Raw genomic sequence first — 18,877 nt, forward strand, 5'->3', positions numbered from 1 at the left:
TCCAAGGAGGTCAAGGCGGCAAAGCCTCGTCGAAGCAGGACTGAACCGGCCGTGGGGTCGGGCCCCCACCGAAGCACCCCGGTGGGAGGCCGGCTGGCAAACTTTGTCAGCGTGTGGGAGTCCATCTCCACCGACCGTTGGGTGCTGGACGCCCTAGCCCAGGGTCACGCGCTCGAGTTTCTAAAGAGGTGCCCGCGCGTCCCCCGTGTGGCCAGGAAAGAACATCACGTCCCTCAACTTCTCTTGGAGGTAAAAGCGATGCTCAAGAAGGGCGCCATCGAGCTCGTCCCAAAGAGGCTTCGGGGCTCTGGAGTTTACTCAAGATACTTCCTTGTGAAGAAGAAGACGGGAGGATGGCGTCCCATCCTGGACCTACGACGACTGAACAAATTCATCAAGGCACGGAAGTTCCGGATGGTCACCCTCCAACACGTCCTGGGTCAGCTGGAGGAGGGCAACTTCCTGTCGTCGTTGGATTTGGAGGATGCCTACTTCCATATTCCCATCCTAAAGGGACACCGAAAGTTTCTCAGGTTCGTGGTCCAAGGGCGTCACTATCAGTTCAGAGCCCTTCCCTTCGGACTGAGGTCGGCACCCAGGGTGTTCACCAAGTGCCTCGCACCGGTGGCGGCGCAGCTGCGTCGAGAGGGGATCCATGTCTACCCCTACCTGGACGACTTGCTCATCCGAGCGAAGACGAAGGAGCTCGCCGTGGAGCACACAGCAAGGACCGTCCAACTTCTCACGGACCTGGGATTCTCCATAATCTACGCCAAGTCCCACCTGGTGCCCGCGCAAGACGCACTGTTTCTGGGAGCGAAGCTCGTCACAGTGTCGCTTCTGGCCTCTCCGTCGGAGGAAAGGACGAGGGCCATTTTGGGCAAGGTGCAGCGGATGCTGGTTGCGGACGCGGCCAAAGTGAGGTCCATCAAGTCCCTCCTCGGAATGATGTCTTCTTGCATTTACCTCATCCCCCTGTGCAGGCTCCAGATGCGCCCGTTGCAGGAGTTCCTGGACGCGCGCTGGATCCAGACGACGGGCAGCTTCGAGGAGAGGATCACACTCGACGAGAGTTTCCGATGAGCGATCCGGTGGTGGGGCACCCGCGCGCATCTGACGGCGGGCATGGACTTCCAGACCCCAGACCACCAGGAGACAGTGACCACGGATGCCTCCCTGGAAGGGTGGGGAGCGCACACCGAAAATCTGCACGCGGGAGGCCTTTGGCTCCCGACGGAGATGTCCCTCCATATCAACGTCCTGGAGCTCCGTGCAGTGTTTTGGGCCCTCAGGTCCTTCCTTCCGTCCCTCAAGGACAAGGTGGTGAGGATCTTCACCGACAACACCACCACCATGTTCTACATCAGGAAACAGGGCGGAACCAGGTCCCCAGCCCTGTCCAGGGAGGCGCAGGATCTGTGGCATTGGGCCGTCGCCCAAGGGATGTTTCTGGTGCCGTTTCATCTGGCAGGGATAAAAAAACACCATCGCCGACTCACTCGTGCCACGAGTGGGAACTACGACAGGATCTAGTGGACCGCCTCTTCCGACGGTGGGGCACACCCCAGATCGATCTGTTCGCGACGGCGACGAACTCCAAGTGCCGGAGGTTCGCCAGCAGGTTTCCCCAGCCGAGGAGCATGGGCGATGCTTTCTCGTTCCCCTGGGAGGGCCTGTTTCTATACGCGTTCCCTCCATTGCCATTGCTGATCCGGCTCATCAACCAGCTCAAGAGGTCACGGTGCAGGATGATCCTCGTCGCACCTGCATGGGCGAGGCAGATATGGTTCCCGGACCTTCTGGACTTGTCAGCGTCCCCGTCAATCAAGCTGCCAGTGGACGCGGATCTTCTCTCCAGGGAAGGAGGCGCCATCCTCCATCACGACCCGAAGTCGCTGAACTTGCAGGCCTGGCTCCTGCAGCGTTAGAGTTTGGAGGATACGACATACCGGCCGACTGCAGAGAGGTTCTTGCAAAGGCCAGGGCGTCCTCAACTCTTAAATGCTACGGACACAAATGGAAGAGGTTCTCTGTCTGGTGCCACGCACAGAAGATTAACCCTCTACGGATTACGGCTCCCCAAGTACTGCCGTACCTACTGACGCTGGCCAAAGCTGGACTGACGCACGCGTCCTTCAAGATTCATCTTGCTGCAATCTCCCAATACACCAGAACCACGGGGGCGGACGTCTTTGTGGTCTCATCGTCTGGTGAAAGAGTTCATGAAGGGACTGTTCAGATCGTTCCCGCCGGTGAAGGCTCCGGCCCCGGCGTGGGAGCTCAACGTGGTGCTGACCAAGCTCATGGGACCTCCGTTCGAGCCTCTGCACTCGGCTCCGTTGAAGTTCTTGTCGTGGAAAACAGCGTTTCTTGTGGCCATCACCTCCGCACGACGGGTGGGAGAGATCCAGGCCCTTTCCTGCAAGGCCCCGTACTTGACTTTTCACGACACGAGGGTAGTGCTTAGGACGCACCCCTCCTTCATGCCCAAGGTGCCGTCGGACTTCCACCTCAACGAACCCTTGGTGTTGCCTGTTTTCTTCCCGTCGCCTTCGTCGCCGGCTGAAAGGACTTTGCACTCGCTGGATGTGGCTAGAGTGCTGAAGTTCTACGTGGACCGCACAAAGTGTTTTCGGAAGACGTCACAACTCTTTGTGAACTTTGGACCTGTCAATCAGGGGAAGGCTCTGTCGAAGGCTTCCATTTCCAGATGGCTCTCCGGCTGTAACATGTACTGTCATCGGTTGGCAAACCGACCGCTGCCTGGCCGTCCGAGAGCCCATTCCACCAGAGCGATCGCAGCTACCACGGCGTTCCTATCTGGTGTGTCCTTGCTGGACATCTGCAGGGCTGCTACGTGAGGTCGACGCACACCTTCACGAAATTCTACTGCGTCGATCGGGATTCCAGGGAGGAGTCCAGGGTCGGCCAAGCAGTGCTGCGCAACCTGTTCGCCTAAGGTGAGCCTGGTGAGGAGGTAAGATTTGCTTAATGTTGAGTTTGATGTAATGCTTAATGTTGAGCCTTTGCCACCTCCCGTGGTTGTGCATGTGTGTACTGCTATGTATTCTTTATTCATGAGCATGTGAATCCATGCCAGACCCCATGCTTGAGAAGGAACAAGTTACTTATCTGTAACTGTTGTTCTCCAGCATGGGTCTGGCATGGATTCACACGCGAACCCTCCCGCCTACCCCTCTGCGGCTCTTCACTTGGTCATACTGCCACTTCACGTGCTACCAAATCTGAAGATGGCTGCCAGAGGCGGGGCTTAGGTAGAGGGCAGTCATTGGCTGTGGTCAGTATGACGCAGAGATCAGTGATTGGTTACTACTACGAAAGACAGATCAGAAACGAAACTGATACTGGTTTTTTCTTTACCGAGGATTCCCAGCCTGACGACGGGGAATATTCATGAGCATGTGAATCCATGCCAGACCCATGCTGGAGAACAACAGTTACAGGTAAGTAACTTGTTCCATATTAAACATATATGGACTGGGCTTGTTAATACAATTTATTTACAGGTTGCCCAGGATGGGGGAGGGGGGGATCCTCACACAGAATGGTGTCTTTGGTAGGGACAAAGTATTCTGCCATTTGTTTAACCCAACTTGTCTTACTTCCCATGTCTATTGTTGATTCACTTTACTAATTGATTTGTATGCTATTAAGAACTGTCCGCAGTTGGTGCATTTTAAAGGAGTCAAGAGGAACAAGTTACTTACCAACTGTAATGTTCTTTTGATTGGATGTTCCTCCCATGTATTCCTCATCAGAGATATATACATATCTTCCAGCTTTGCTGCTTCGGACATTTCTTTTCCCACCAGAGGGTGCTGTGCTCGAGGTTGTAGCGTTGATGTCCCTCGAGGGCTGCCGTCGAGCGGCGACGTCATACATAGTATAAAGGGCTCGAGCCGTGCCCGGTGGCTTCAGTTCTGTTTTTACGATATGTTGAAGTGCATCAGGTGACCAGGCATTAATTGACCTCCAGCTCTTAAGGAATTTAGAGAGCAACTAGCGTAAACTGTATGGTGGGGTAGGCTGGGAGGGTTGATGAGGAATACATGGGAGGAACATCCAATCGAAAGAACGTTACAGTTGGTAAGTAACTTGTTCTTCGAATGGATTGTGTCCTCCCACGTATTCCTCATCTTTTATATAGGCTCCCAAAGCAGTATGAATTCGGAGGAGGGAGTACTGAAATGTTATTCATGAACCGTGTGAAGGACGGCTTTTGCAAAAAGGCCCCCTTGAGATGATGTTGAGTCCAAGCAATAGTGCTTCACGAAGGAGTGCATTGACGACCAGGTGGCCTCTTACACCGGGACACCCCTCTGAAGAGCCGTTGAAGTCGCCATGCCCCTAGTTGAATGGGCCCTTATCCCATCTGGAGGCTCTTTACCAGCAAATTTATAGCATTCATTAATTGCCAAGATTATCCATCTGGACAGCACCTGCTTTGTTACCGCTAAACCCAATTTGTGTCAGTATACCCGACAAAGAGTTGGTCACTTGGGTGGAAGTCGGAGACTATTTTTGGTAAAAAAAAGGTTTGACCCTAAGAGTAACTTTATCCCTATGGAAAATGTTGTGAGGAGGCATCAAGCGAGCGCCTGCAACTCACCCTGCGGGCTGATGTAATTGCCACTAGCAGAATGGTCTTCAAAGTGAGGAGCCTTTACAGGCAAGAATGTAATGGCTCAAAAGGGATACATGTGAGAAATGTTAGAACTAAATTTAAATCCCAGATGGGAACCTGTAAGGGTGTTGAAGGGTACACATTTGTGAGCTCTTTCAGAAATTAAATAACCAAGGTTATTTTGAAGTAGACACTTCTTCTGAGGAGCGCTTAAAAATAGATAGCGCTGCTAAGTATCCTTTTATTGTGCCAACTTGGAGTCCCAAATTGGCCAAGTGTAAAAGGAAAGAAAGTATTGTAGGAGTATTATTTAAGAATGGATCCACATTATTATCCCTGCACCAGTTACTGAACTTGTTCCAACGACACCGGTACAATGATTTTGTTGCTGGCCTTCTGGCCGAAAGCAAAATCTCCATTACGTCACCCGGGAGGTCCCAATCCTTATATCTCAGCCTCTCAGAAACCATGCGTGAAGGCTGAGTGTCTTGACCTCTGGATGGAGAACCCGACCTTCCTCTTGCGAGAGAAGATCCTCTCTTTGTGGAAGACGTATTGGAGGGCAGATGGACATGTCCAGAAGGTCTGGGTACCACGTCCTCCTGGCCCAATCCGGAGCAATTGGGATCATGGATTTCCTGAACTTTCTCAACCTCCTGATTATATGAGGAATCACGGGGACTGGAGGAAACACGTATAGGAGTGGAAAATCCCAGTCCACCACGAACGCGTCCCCTAGAGCTCCTCTTGGAGGAAATTCCCTTGAGCAGTACAACTCACACTTCCTGTTGACAGTGGTCGCCAACAGATCCACTTGAAGGGTTCCCCAAAGGGCGAAGATCTTCCGAAGAAATTCCTGAGCTAGTTCCCATTCGTGAGAAACTGCGCTCTGCCTGCTCAGAGCATCCACCGCCGTGTTGCTCTCCGGCTAGGTGAACTGCCGTGAGAGAGATTCCTCCGTGCATTGCACAGAACCAGAGCTGTATTGCCTCTCTTCACTGTGGTAGTGACCCTACGCCCCCTCTCTTGTTGAGGTAGTACATGGCCACTGTGTTGTCCGTCATTATCAGGACATTCTTTCCCCGTACAGATGGCAGAAAGGCCTTCAGCGCTAGTCTGATTGCCCTCAGCTCCAAAAGGTTGATGTGTAGTTTGGACTCCGATGGAGAGCATCGACCACTGATTGTCAGATCGTTAGTATGATCTCCCCACCCCTTGAGTGAGGCGTCCGTCACTACTGTTATCTCCGGCCATGATTGCCAAAAAGATTGAGGGTATTTTCCTTGCAAGCCCACCATAGAAGATCTTGAGTCACTCTGGCCGGGACTTGCAGAAGATCTGACATATCCCCCGCAAAATTGGTTACCATTGAGTCCTGAGGGCCCATCATTCTCAATCAGGCTTCTGGCACCAGAAAAATGCAGGATGCCATGAGGCCGAGCAACATCAGAAAATTGAAGGCCGGCAAATGTTGGGCATTCTGAAACTTTACCACCTGCAGAATGTGGTGAGCTCTCTTCTTGGGAGGCAAGGCTTTGCTCGAGGACATATTCAGGACTGCTCTGATGAATTGGAGCTTTTGGAGTGGAATCATTTGTGACTTCTTGTAATTGAGGGAGAAGCCCAGTCTGTGCAAGAAGTGGCAGGTCATGGTCAGATATTCCTGGGCTTGTACGTGTGAACTTGCCCTGATTAACCAATCATCCAGGTGTTACTCACCGGACGGGAAGTATACCAAATCGGTGGCCGGAAGACACAGGACTGAACTATTGATTGAAGAGCTAGGTCGGGGCCTCCAACCTAGCCTCCTCTCTGTGAGGGCACAAGACCTTTTTAACGATATGACCCTCTGCTGGGTAGGACCAGGCAGAGGGACTGATCGCTCAAAAGGGCGGGGAGGACACACCGCCAAGAACCCAGCTGTAAAGGAAAAACAAGAGGTGAGCAATTGGAAATAAGAAAGATCCCTTTCCCTCGATACTTCTTTCTAGTAGTACCTGAGCTATGCTCTCCCCTTGTTTCAAGGCAACCGGAACCACCTACAAGTAAGAGAGGAGAATATAACCTATCCTGACTATAGTGGTCGATTAGCTAAGGAATATGGATAATCATACAACAGAAAACCCTTACCACTGATGTGCTGTTGAGTCTGTGTTGTCCCAAAGAGTTCATAAAACGGAAGTGCAAAATAACAAATGGGTAGGTTAGTTAGGGAACTGAACCCGGGCGGAACGAGGGCCGCACTAGAGTCGGGTAGGTGCACTATCCGCAAAGCGTCCCTGTGCACTACTGAAGAATGTCCAATGGAAGTCTGATTGTGGAGAGGATTGTAACAGCAACAATAAGAGACACAATTGAGTTGGAGTATTGCATGTGATATAGTTCAGCGGCAAGGTACAATGAGTACAGGAGATATGCTTGTTAGCAAGTGGTGAAAAGAAGAGTCTTACCGATGCCGTGATCACAAGGTTCCAAAAAGCGGCAGGCAAAAGCAGTCCGTGAAGGAGGAAACAGGTCTGGTACACGGGTAAGTAGTTATCCAAAAAGCGGCAGGCAAAAGCAGTCCGTGAAGGAGGAAACAGGTCTGGTACACGGGTAAGTAGTTATCCAAAAAGCGGCAGGCAAAAGCAGTCCGTGAAGGAGGAAACAGGTCTGGTACACAGGTAAGTAAAGCAGGATCGAAGACGGAACTTCTAAATACTGGGATGCAACTTTAATCAGAAGCAGCGTTTCGCCCGGTTCCAAGGTTTAAATCGGGAAGGAGAAGGCGGAACTGGACGAAACCGAGGTTCACGCATCATCGCCTCTCAGCTGACAGCGGGAGGCAGAAGGCTGGGAATCGTAGTCCAACTTGCCGCAGAGTGCTGCGGAGTGAGCCGAAGCCACTATTTTCCAGGGCAGTTGCCAGTGGGCGTAGAATGGGTTTGCAATATGACGCATACCCTTACGGAGGGCAATAACCTTCCTCCGGCCTGCCGAGGCGTAACACCAGGTAAGGGCAGACATGAATCCCCCCTCTCCTGAGACTTGCTGCCACTACAGTCATCAGCTTGGTGAAAACCCTTGGGGCGGAGGTCAGCCCAATTGGCAGAACTCGAATCTGATCATGAGAACTGCCAATCGCAAACCTCAGGTACTTTCTGTGCTTGAGATGAATCGGCACATAAAGGTAAGCATCCTGAATATCAAATGAAACCAACCAGTCTTGGAGTTGGAAAGCCTGAGGGATCTGAGGAAGGGTCACCATCTTGAACTTGTCCTTCCTGAGGAATTTGTACACATTTCATAAGTCCAAGATGGGTCTCAATCCTCCGTCCTTCTTGAGAATGAGAAAATAAGGAGAGTACCAACCCTTGTTCATCTCCGCTACAGTTACATGCACTTGGTGAACACCCTTTCTCTAGCAAGGTTACAATCTCCTGCCCAAGGAGCGGGTCTGGAATTTTGATAGAGCTGGCTCTTGGTGCATGGTCCTGAGGCCTTTGTCGAAACGGAAGACAGTAACCATGGGCCACTGTTTCTAGTGCCCAGGCATCTGAAGTAATGCCCCCCCATTGGTTCAGATACTGAGTGACCCTGCCTCCGACCGGGGTCTTATTGGTCAAGGCATCAGAGTGGCTTTGCAACAGCTGCAGCAACGGCTAAGGGGACAGTTGCTGGGGCTAATCTAACACTCTTTCATCTTCCACCACGAGGACATTTTCTTTGTTGTCCTTTATGATTGGCCTGTCCTTTCCCTCTCCCAAATGAGGGGTAGAAACAAAAAGGACGGTTCCTCCAGGAAGATGACCCTGATTAGGAGTGTTGTTGAGGCTGTTTTATGGAGGTGCTAAGTGATTTAGACGCCGCTTTCGAGGTCTGCAGCTTTTCTAAACTTTCGTTACCTTGCTGCCAAACAACCTCAAGCCATCAAAAGACATATTGGGCCTCATCACGACTTGGGCGGTAAATGTGGCGGATTATCCGCCGGACCTAAATAGCGCTAATGCCAAGGCACCCGGCGGATAATCCGCCAGATCACAAGTCATTGAGTACGCGCCCCGGTCCAAGGCGTTAGCGCGATTAGCACAAACCCTTAAATCCGGCGCACCGTGCGCTACCGCCACCTCGCGCTTATAGCGCGCGGGAAACGCGTCACCGCCGGAACGGGAAATAAAGCGGCGGCCATCTTGGAAATCACAATCCGTCGGATATCACAGCCACTGGAAGCCATCCACGCGATCTGAACCCTGAAAATGAGTCAAGAGCGCACTAGGGGCAAGTCTGCACTGGACAGGGTCAGAAAACCCAAGTTCAGTGACCAGGAGCTTGAGGTACTTGTGGAGGAGGCACTGACGTACCATAATGAGCTGCAGCAGCGTAAAACCAGCGCCCAGCGCAGAGGCCAAATATGGAGATCCGTCGCAAAAAGGGTCAGTGCAGTGGGGCGCGTGCCCCGGATGGGGAGGACTGCCGCAAGCGGCTGAATGACCTGCGCGTGCGAGGCATCCTGTCCCAGCACAGGGGCACAGGAGGAGGGCCACCACTCCCCCTCCCCCGACCTCACACCATGGGAGGAGAAATTGACGGGCCTCATCGACGTTGGAAATATTGAGGGCATTGGTGGAGCGGAGGCAGGGACTGGCATAAATCCAACGGCAGGTGAGTCCCATCCCCAAATACATGAATGAGAGTGAAGACATGTGTCTGAGGCACTGCATACACCCGTAAGTGAGTGCCACATCCCTAGAACGGTAGTGCTGCCTAGACGACCCTGTACGTGCAGTGCATGAATGACAGGGGCAGGGGATAGACTCCCATACCCATAGGACAGCTACGTAGAGTGGTACTGTGCATCAACACAACCACAAAAGCCTGAGCGCAGTCCGCCCCAACCACGCGTTCCCATGCAGTGTACCTCCATGCACATCCACAACAAGCACCACATGGTGACTGAACGGAATGCAAGTTGACTGCGTCATTGTCACTGTCTTCATTCACACTTGTTTGCATGACCTGCATCACACAAATGTATGTAGCATTGTACTCAAACCACCCCCTATGTGCCCCACAGGCACATGTTGATCCCAACAGCCTGGTGATGATGGCGAAGAGGCCACACCGACAATGCGCCCACAACACTGTGCCTCCACCAGCACCCCCCAAAGATGCCGCACCCATGTGAGACAACACAGGGGAACACCCACCTCACCCCAACGCAGCCCCGCCAGACAGCAGCGGCAGCCACATGGCCGCAAGGAGGCGACCGGCAGCTCACCTGAAGCCACCATCCACAGCCCCAATGCCGAGGGAGAGAGGCCTGAACTGGAGGCCGACGTGGGAGCAACACCTCCACATGGGCATCATGCCGCCGCACTACACTCGCAAAGCAGTAGTGATGGAGAAGGGGTGTCAACACCCCATGGAAGCCCAAGCCCAGGCAGACACCAGGCAGGGAGTCGCCATGAGCCTGTGCGTCGCTGCAGCACACCGCAGCCTGATGTGGACACTCCTTCCTATGGGAGTCCAGAGGGCCAGCGATCTGAGCCAGGCTGCCCAGTCCAGTCTGGTGGCATGTCGCCATGCAGCCCCCCCCCACAGCGCCCAATTCGCGGTCCACCACCTGACGCACCAGGAGAGGCCTTTGTCACTGGGGCAGGAGTCATGGGCTGACTGGATATCATTGAGGCAAAACAGGCCCGGGTGGAAGGAATGGCAAGGGTCCAGAGCCGGCACATAAAGGCTGTGAGTAAATCCATCCGGCATGGGTGCAGGTACATTGCGCGGGACAATGCGCGCACACGGCAAGTTGTGCAACAATGCACCGCTGCCCTGACAGGCTTTGGGCAACGAGTCCGCGAATTCACAGAGGCAGTGTCAGCACTGGCAGAACAGCAACGCGAGGCCAATAACCTCATGCGCCAGCACATGATGGCCAGCGCTTCCGTACACTCTACTTCCACAACACCCACAGAGGGTTCACTAGACCCATCTCCAAGGCGCCGGTCCATGTGCCACCTGAGGGCACGCACACCGGAGGGTCCTGGGAGGGGGAAGCACCCGCGCCCATCCTAGTGGTGCATGGCAACATTGTTGCGGCAACTGCACAGTTGGGGGTTGTACACTGGGGGGAGGGGGATTGGTGGGTGTTCACTGGGGGTAGGGGGGATTGTTGGGTGTTCACTGGGGGAGGGGGGATTGTTGGAGGGAAAATAAATCGCGTTACAAAAAACACAATGCATGGACAGTAGTGATTGTAACAAATGCAATTTAATGTTGAAGTGACATGTTCATCATTTACCTATTACCCATTTCTAATGGAATCCCGCAATCAATCCCTGTCTGGCAAACCTCCCTTCTCTCTGCCCAACCCTTTGTGCATGTGCAACACCTTCTGGCACTTCATCGCCCTCACTACCATCATCAGGTGGCTGCACATGTGCATCAGGCGGCAGTGGCACATTTCTGCGACAACTGATGTTGTGCAGCATGGCACATGTCAGTACAATTTTTCCAGCTTTTTCTGGTGCATACATCATTGCCCCTCCCGTGCGGTCGAGGCACCGGAAGCGTGCCTTCAGCAGTCCAAATGCCCTCTCCACGCAGATCCGTGTACGGGCATGGCCAAGGTTGTATGCCCACTCCGCCGCCGTGTGTGGGTGACGCACAGGGGTCATGAGCCACGTGTACTGGGGATATCCAGAATCACCTGCAGGGGAGAGGAAGCCGGTATGGGGACAAGATAAGTCCAGTGGGTGTACAGAGCCCTGTCATCAGTGTGATTTTGCCATATTTGGCATTTGGCCTATAACATTGTGGAGTGTGCTGTCCTACGGGCACGATTGAATCAATGGGGTACTCTCCACTTGGTACGCCTATGTTTCTGTATGTAACAGTACTCATTCACTTGTCGCAGGATGAGGGGGCCCTTCCATCTACTTCTGCTTGACAGAAGTGGCTGCCTCATGTGTCATTGCAAATGCATTTGGCTGCAGTTGCATTTGCTGCTCTTCACTATTCTGTACTGTTCACCATGGATTTCCATGGCCATTTTGGGGACAGCGTTTGTGGGATGTGCATTGTCAGCACTCGGCCTACTTATGTGTGGAGCATTCGTGGATGTGCCAGCTCATGGTTTGGAATTACATTACTGTCGGATGGACATCTTCTTCCCGCAATTCTGACATTTCTTAAAGCCAGTTTTTGGGCATGGAAGGATTCGACGAGGAAGACATTTCACAGAAAACTGAAGCGCTGTTTTCGTGACATGAAGCAGAGTTATCAGAAAAACTGAACTTAAGCCAACGGGCGCGGTTCGAGCCCTTTATACTACGGATGACGTTGACGCTCGAAGGACATCGACGCTACGACCTCAAGCAAAGCGCCCTCCGGTGGGATTTTTCTTTCCAAAGCAGCAAAGCTGGAAGATACGAATATATATCTAACATGGGGAATACGTGGGAGGACACAATCCATTCGAATGAACTGTGGTACCACATATACATTTACCATATTAGAATTGCCAGAGTACAAAGTGTTATTGATTGGGTGTATATATATATATATATATATGTATATAAAGAACTGTGTTATCACATAACAGTGTGCGGGCATTCCTTTGTGGAGGCTTGGGGACTACACTGTACTTAAGAACCAGCCCGCATCACCTCCTGAAAGCTTAAGCCTTGATTGCTCGTCCATTGCTACCGCATAGAGAATCCTGGCTGGGGTGCTCTGTGTTTCTACTCTGCCATATAGAGGGCAGGAGTACAGAACCCACCCTCCAGTCTTTACATCCGCTCAGTCCAATCAGCTACTAAAGATAGATGGGAAATGCAGCTGTTTTTTCCATGAAATTGGCCACCCATTTTTATGAGGGCAAGGGAGTACCCAAATTAATTTAAGGGATGGCACTATGGTTTATGGCCAGTTGGACAGAGCGGAGGATATGCTGTCGAGACAGGTTCTGAGCGTGCCCATTGAAGTTCTGCTCCCAGCTATGTGCTTTGAGCTCGGGTTCTTATCGTTGAAGGTGCCCGTTCAGTTGAGAATGTTGCCCCTTTTTTGCAAACTAATTAATTATCTCACCCAGGGATTCTGTATATAGCATTATAAAAACATATATGGAAATGAAACCGGTTCAGGCAGCCATTCCTGCTTTCTGGAAAGGATAAGAGAGCAGTGTGTTTAAAGATTGAAGGATGCCGATCGAGATTATAGTTACCCGATAGTGAACTCGGACAATGTGAAAAACGGCCTGTATAACAGGAATTGGTGCAGCACAATGGAACAGTTCTATAATTATGCGCCATTGTCCCATCTTGAACACAAACGCAAATAAGGGGCACGGTGGACCCCTACTTTGTTCTCTAATTGTTTTTTCAAATCAACCCTCTTGCGATTTAGATAGAACTTGCTTCCGAAAAGAGAGGTGTTGTTAAAAAGTAAACAAATTAGCATTGGGGCTTGTGAGGGGGGTCAGTAATGCGAGGCAGACAACTGCTTGTAGTTTTCTCAGTATTTGACATTTTATTTTAAACAGAAAATGCAAAGATAACCTAATTAAGCCTACTCTACAAGGGAATTCCCTGCTTAGTCTAGGTTCTAAGGGAAAATCTCCTAACATTCACCAAACTGGCCATCTCACTAAACAACAAAAGCATAGCACAAACAACATAAATAAAAGATTATCAAATAACCAGTGATTTGGTTAACTTCCACTTGTCCTGGGTAGATCTAGTTCCCAGGAAAGTCCAAAGTCAATTTCTCCCAAAGGAAAGTAAAGTCTTAAATCAGTCATTGAAAAGTTCCAAAGAAACAAAAGTTCACCCAAACAAAAATTCACCGGTAACTGTTCCTTTTCTGTTGGTTGAAAAGTTCCCTTTCCAATCCCCACAAGGTAAACCGCACCAATGGTAATCCTAGATAACCTCCTTCCAGGATAGAATTGACAAAGTTCAAAACAAAAGTACCACCTCTGCTTTAACAACTTTCCCTCTTTTTGTAACCTCTGCACAGATAAGACTTCACTTCAAGTCTTTCATAAGAAGTGCTCTAACAAGTCCTATTCAGAAGTGCACTGCATCTAATAAACGGTCCTGAATGAAGTTCTCAAGCTAACTACACCTATAAAAAGGGCTTGGAAAGTACAGAGCATGACAGCCAGAGTTGAGTCCAGTGCAGACCAGACACACAAGGACATATCCACAGGATCAGCTAGAAAGCCACTTGGCAGAAGGTGGTATCAATGTTAACCAAGCTGCTGTCTACTGTGAAGAGCCAGGAATGAGACTCGGGCACAAGGGATTCGTGATTTTGGTCATGTCTTTTATTAAAATAAGAGGGTGGGGATATACCTCTCTGTCCCTGCTCTAAGAGGTGTTTCCCTACTTAAAACCAAAACTAAGGGTCTGTCAGTGTCAGAATGTCCAAAGCAAAATCGTCCCATGCCCAAAGTACAATTCTGGCCCTCACATTCTAACAAACTAAACTTTAATGTGAAAAGGGGAATGCCTTTGACCTCGAGTGAATTACAAATGTTCAAAAAGGAAAAATGGTAACTCCAACACAAGTTCCAAAAGTATACAGTACCTTCTTCCAGAGGATGATTCCCCTCCCCTGGTATTCTCTTCCTTTGGTTGTTTATTCAACAATGTTTGTTCCTTGGGTTTCTCTTGGTCAACAACAGAACAGGTTATACAATAAAACTTGACTTTTTGTCTTTATCTTGTTAGGCTACCTGGTGTACTCTCCTGCCAGGTTTTCACTCCTGTTTTCGTAATCAGCAGAGCTATATAATCAGCACAGCCTTTTTGCTAGACCTCTTATGTCTCTCTCAGGCCTTCTTTATTATTATTTATTATTTTTGTATTTGCAGAGCGCACTACAGCCACGGCATCAAGGCGCTATAAGGAGACGCAAGAGGGCTTGTTTCAGGGTTACAATGAATTCGCCCCAACAGAGTAATACTTGGTACAGAAAATGTGTTACATAGTCAATAGTTACTTTACAGAACAAAGAAACATTATAAGAAAGTAAGCAGAAATAAGCAGAACGCAGTAGGTGAGGCCCTTTGTACAAAGAGCCTCGTTTTGATGGCCTTCCTGAATGCTGCATGAGATTTGATCATTCTGATCTGGGCTGTGAGGGTGTTCCAGAAGGTCGCAGCCATGGCAGGGAAGCTTGTTCCGCCTGCACGCACTCTACGTGTGGGAGGAACAGTGATACGGTTGGAGTAGGCCACCCTAGACGGTCTGGATGATGTGTTTTTAGTGATCCTTTGTGCTAGGTATAGTGGGGCAAGGCCATGGAGACATTTGTGAGTCAGTGCTAGGGTCTTGAACACAATCCTTTCCTTGACTGGGAGCCAATGCACCTGCCTCCTGATCCCGGAAATGTGATCCCTTCGTGATATGCCTGTTGCTGCTCTTAGGGCATTGTTCTGCACTATTTGGAGTTTTGCTAGATTCTGCTGGGAGGTCCCAACAAAGAGGGCGTTGCAGTAGTCCAATTTGGACCCTATGATAGCCCTAGCAATTCTTAGATCCGTTTGATCACATACAGTGTTCATCTTGTCCTTGCCTGGTGTACCTTGTTACCAGGACTTTCTCTTATGAACACATTTGCAACTGCCTGGTAAACTCTCCTGCCAGGGCTTCTTTTAGAAGTACACACTTGCAACAGCCTGGTATACTCTCCTGCCAGGGCTTTCATATATATATGTATCTTTCTTACACTTTTATTTTGCCTGGTATACTTCCCTGCCAGGGCCTTTATCATATGGGAAAACAGTTGTCCACAGATGTGTGGATGCTCCGTCACCTGTAAACCAAGTTTTGATGTATTCCAATCAACATTTAAGACCATTTAGGCAATCAGTTCTAGACTTATGTTTTCTATTCAAGAATGTTTTCACTCAATAGCTTTTATATCAACAATCTTGATTGTTTATGTAAAGAATTTGTAAACACAATATACACAAATATATATATTTATATATATATATATTTTTTCAACAAAATAATGGTGAAGGTTCTTAAGTCAGCAATCCATTAATCATATGTTCATATGCACTACGCATTTTCGGGAAATTTTTTCCCTTCCTCAGGAGCTATTATTTGTACATTTTTTGTATATCAAATCGCACAGTGATCTACAAAACTTACAAAATATAGAGTATATTTATTTAGTGAAATGCTATGTCTGAAGCCATTCTTGATATATACATCAACAATCAAGATCTGTCCGGATTCTTTTTCTTAATATTCCTCTAGGGTCAGTCTGGCTAGCACAGTCCAAGCTGTGAATAGTGTGTTTTCTGAGATGCCGAAGCCTTAAATTGTATCCAGTACGTCCAGAAATTCTTAGTGATTTAAAGCAAATTGTGTCCGATATTTGTATCTTGTGTTCCCTTCTATCTGTTATCATCTCCCAATTAAGTACTATCCTCACCTTAAGTAGAAGATATCCGGTCCAACAGCCGTATCTAGATCTTCCTTGTGACTTACAAAAATGAGAGACCTGTCTCAAAATTTCCCTCTTTGGTAGTGAGATCTATTTGTGAATAACAGATCCAAAGATATCTATTAGATCTATTTATGCAGCTAATATCTCATCCAAAGCACTGCATTACTCGGCTCATCTTCCTCATCCCAGGATCCTCGTGGGTATGGGAATGGTAGTCCATTGTAGGTATTTACATACAAAGTGTGTGTTCTTTAAGGGCAAGTCAGCTCTGCATGACTTGCAGGTAGAGTCTGTAAAGGTGTTTTCTTGAGGAAAGGTCTTTAGTATTCTTCCTAGATGGATGAGGGGAGGTGTTACAATATGCCATTAAAGCATTGCGTATGGAGGGGGTATCCTCAAGAGAGGCAGGGGAATACCATGCCTTTCCCGATGGTGCCCTGCCACTCCCCGGGAGGTTGTCTCCCCCATGGGACCCTCCCTCATATAGCCGTTCCCAGGATCAGGTAGTGGCTGCCAACCCCATGTCATATGTGGAGAGGTCACCACTGGGAAAGGAGTGATGACCCCATCAGATTCATCACACTACCCACATCCTAATATAAGAGAAAGCCCACCCAAGGTCTAGAAGGAGAACAAACAAAGGAAATTCTGACACACCAGGTTGTCGGATGCCTGCACAAGTGAATGCTGATGCCAGGTCATGAGGAGATTTGCCTCGGTGAATGCTGACATAACAGGTCATGGTGAGACCTGCTCAAGTGAATGCTGATATACCAGATTAAGATAAGAATTGCACCAGTGTATGCTGATGCCAGGTTATGAGTCTGCTCTGATCATTCGTAAAATGCTCCATTTCTTCCGAGAGCCAGACCTGCGGTCAATAAATACCCTAATAATAATAAAAGACCCATCTATGCGAATGCTGATATATCTGGTCATGGTATATAATTTATATTCATTGAGACCAGCTCAATTAATTGTTGACATTCCACGTCGTGGTGAGGCCTACGTAAGTGAATGCTGATAGTCCAGCTAATGGAGAGACCTGCACTAGTGAACCCTGATGCCAGGCCGTGGTGAAACCTGCACACATTAATGATGATATGCCAGGTATTGGTGAGACCTTTCCAAGCAAGTAAAGAGTATCTAGGTTGTAGCAAGGCCTGTCTGTGTGTACGCTGATGATCAAGGTCCTGGTGTGACCTACATTCAATTTCTGAGAGGAGGAGGACCTGTGTTTGTTGGAACGGTCTGGAGACCTGAGGTTGGAGATATATCCGACAACTGAGCGGTTAGAAGATAAAGAAGTGAAACTAGAATCTGCAGAGATGTCTGAGAAGTTAAGGACGTGGGAGAGGTATGAAGGATCAGCGAGAAAGCAAGAAGACCATTGAGGATCCACAACCTGGAACCAGTAGAATCTTCTTTCTTTTGTGTTGAAGACTAGGGATGAACATTGTAGAATAGGATTTGTAAACTCTTTTGTTAGCCAAGACTTGGAACATTTGTGTTTTTGCTATGGGACAAGCCTGGATGATAAGTGCTTATTAAGCATAGGTTTAAACATTTCTGTTGGCCACATACTTGATCATTGTGTTATAGATTATGGAGTCCCTTGAGGGACGAGGACTTGGAATATTAGGTTGAACTGTAAGATTTGGCTTTGCACAGTGGCAGGTGTTGAAAGCTGAAAGAATACCACATTTTGCATTGCCCATTCCTGACACTGCTCAGATATAGATATCCCTTTTAAGTAGACACTCCCCAAGTATCTATAGGCATTTGGTCTCAACTGTACCTTGAAAACGCTGTCCCAAAAATACATAATCTGATTATAGAATTGACCATTTCAACTAGAATGCCACAGCGAGACCCCAATAGCCATCCCTGGACATTCACCTCCATTTCAGAGCCACTGAGCATGCATTGAGATATATTCTTATTTTTGCTAGAAAAGCATAACTGCTGTAAATGCTGACAATAAATTGAAAAAGAGTAACTAATTACTTGCTAGCATGATCCTTGAATGTGTGTCTGAGTGCTCCGATTGTAATGCGATTCCTCTTCCTTTAAGCGCCCCGAGTCCAATTTGATTGGCAGGACCCTCTGGCATTGGACAGTCAGTTGACTGAGGAGGAGGTCATGATCCGGGACTCATTTCGCACCTACTGCCAGCAGAAACTCATGCCGCGCATCCTGATGGCGAATCGCAATGAAGGTAGAGAGCCAAAAACAGATGGAACATGTTTAAAGTTACATTGCTATGTTTATTTGAAAGACTACGGCAGCCAGTAGCATTGTCTGGGCTTCGAAGTAGATCTGAGTTCTAACAGTGCACCGCTGTCTTGGCCTGCACCACCACCTGCTTTATTGGGAATAGGCTGGCACAGAGTTCTGTCAATGCACTTCAATCTTGACGTGTAGCACCCCCTGCAAGTCCATTATTAGACGTATGCAGACTGTCTGGTGTACGGGCCCATGGGCCTACCTCTGCCTGCACATCTAAACCTGGATCTGTAGCATGACCTGCTAGTCCAGTACTGGGACCCATACACTGCTGTGCCAGTACAACCCAGCCATGTCCTACCGCACACAGCTTTTTCAGTGTCCCTGAATTTGGAACATCACCACAACTTATTCGATCCACACATAGCTCTGCCAATGCATGTCCATCCTGAACAGTACCACACCTACTATTCCAGTACTGGGACTCGCACACAGCTTTGCTAGTGCACCTCAATCTCGACCATTACTGGAATCTGCACAAATCTCGCTCGATGCATCTCA

General features: G+C 49.1%; 1 protein-coding gene across 2 annotated transcripts in view; it reads left to right on the plus strand.

Moving 5' to 3' along the window:
• GCDH (glutaryl-CoA dehydrogenase) overlaps nucleotides 1–18,877 on the plus strand; it is a 357,241-nt gene that overhangs the window by 126,200 nt on the left and 212,164 nt on the right. For both annotated transcript variants that reach the window (XM_069604167.1, XM_069604169.1), the window contains exon 4: nucleotides 18,165–18,308. In XM_069604167.1, coding sequence (XP_069460268.1) covers nucleotides 18,165–18,308 — 144 coding nt within the window. The remainder of the gene's footprint in view (nucleotides 1–18,164; nucleotides 18,309–18,877) is intronic.

The sequence above is a fragment of the Ambystoma mexicanum genome, chromosome 3q (genome assembly GCF_040938575.1).
Source record: "Ambystoma mexicanum isolate Mex_15411 chromosome 3q, UKY_AmexF1_1, whole genome shotgun sequence".
NCBI classification, from domain to species: Eukaryota; Metazoa; Chordata; class Amphibia; order Caudata; family Ambystomatidae; genus Ambystoma; species Ambystoma mexicanum.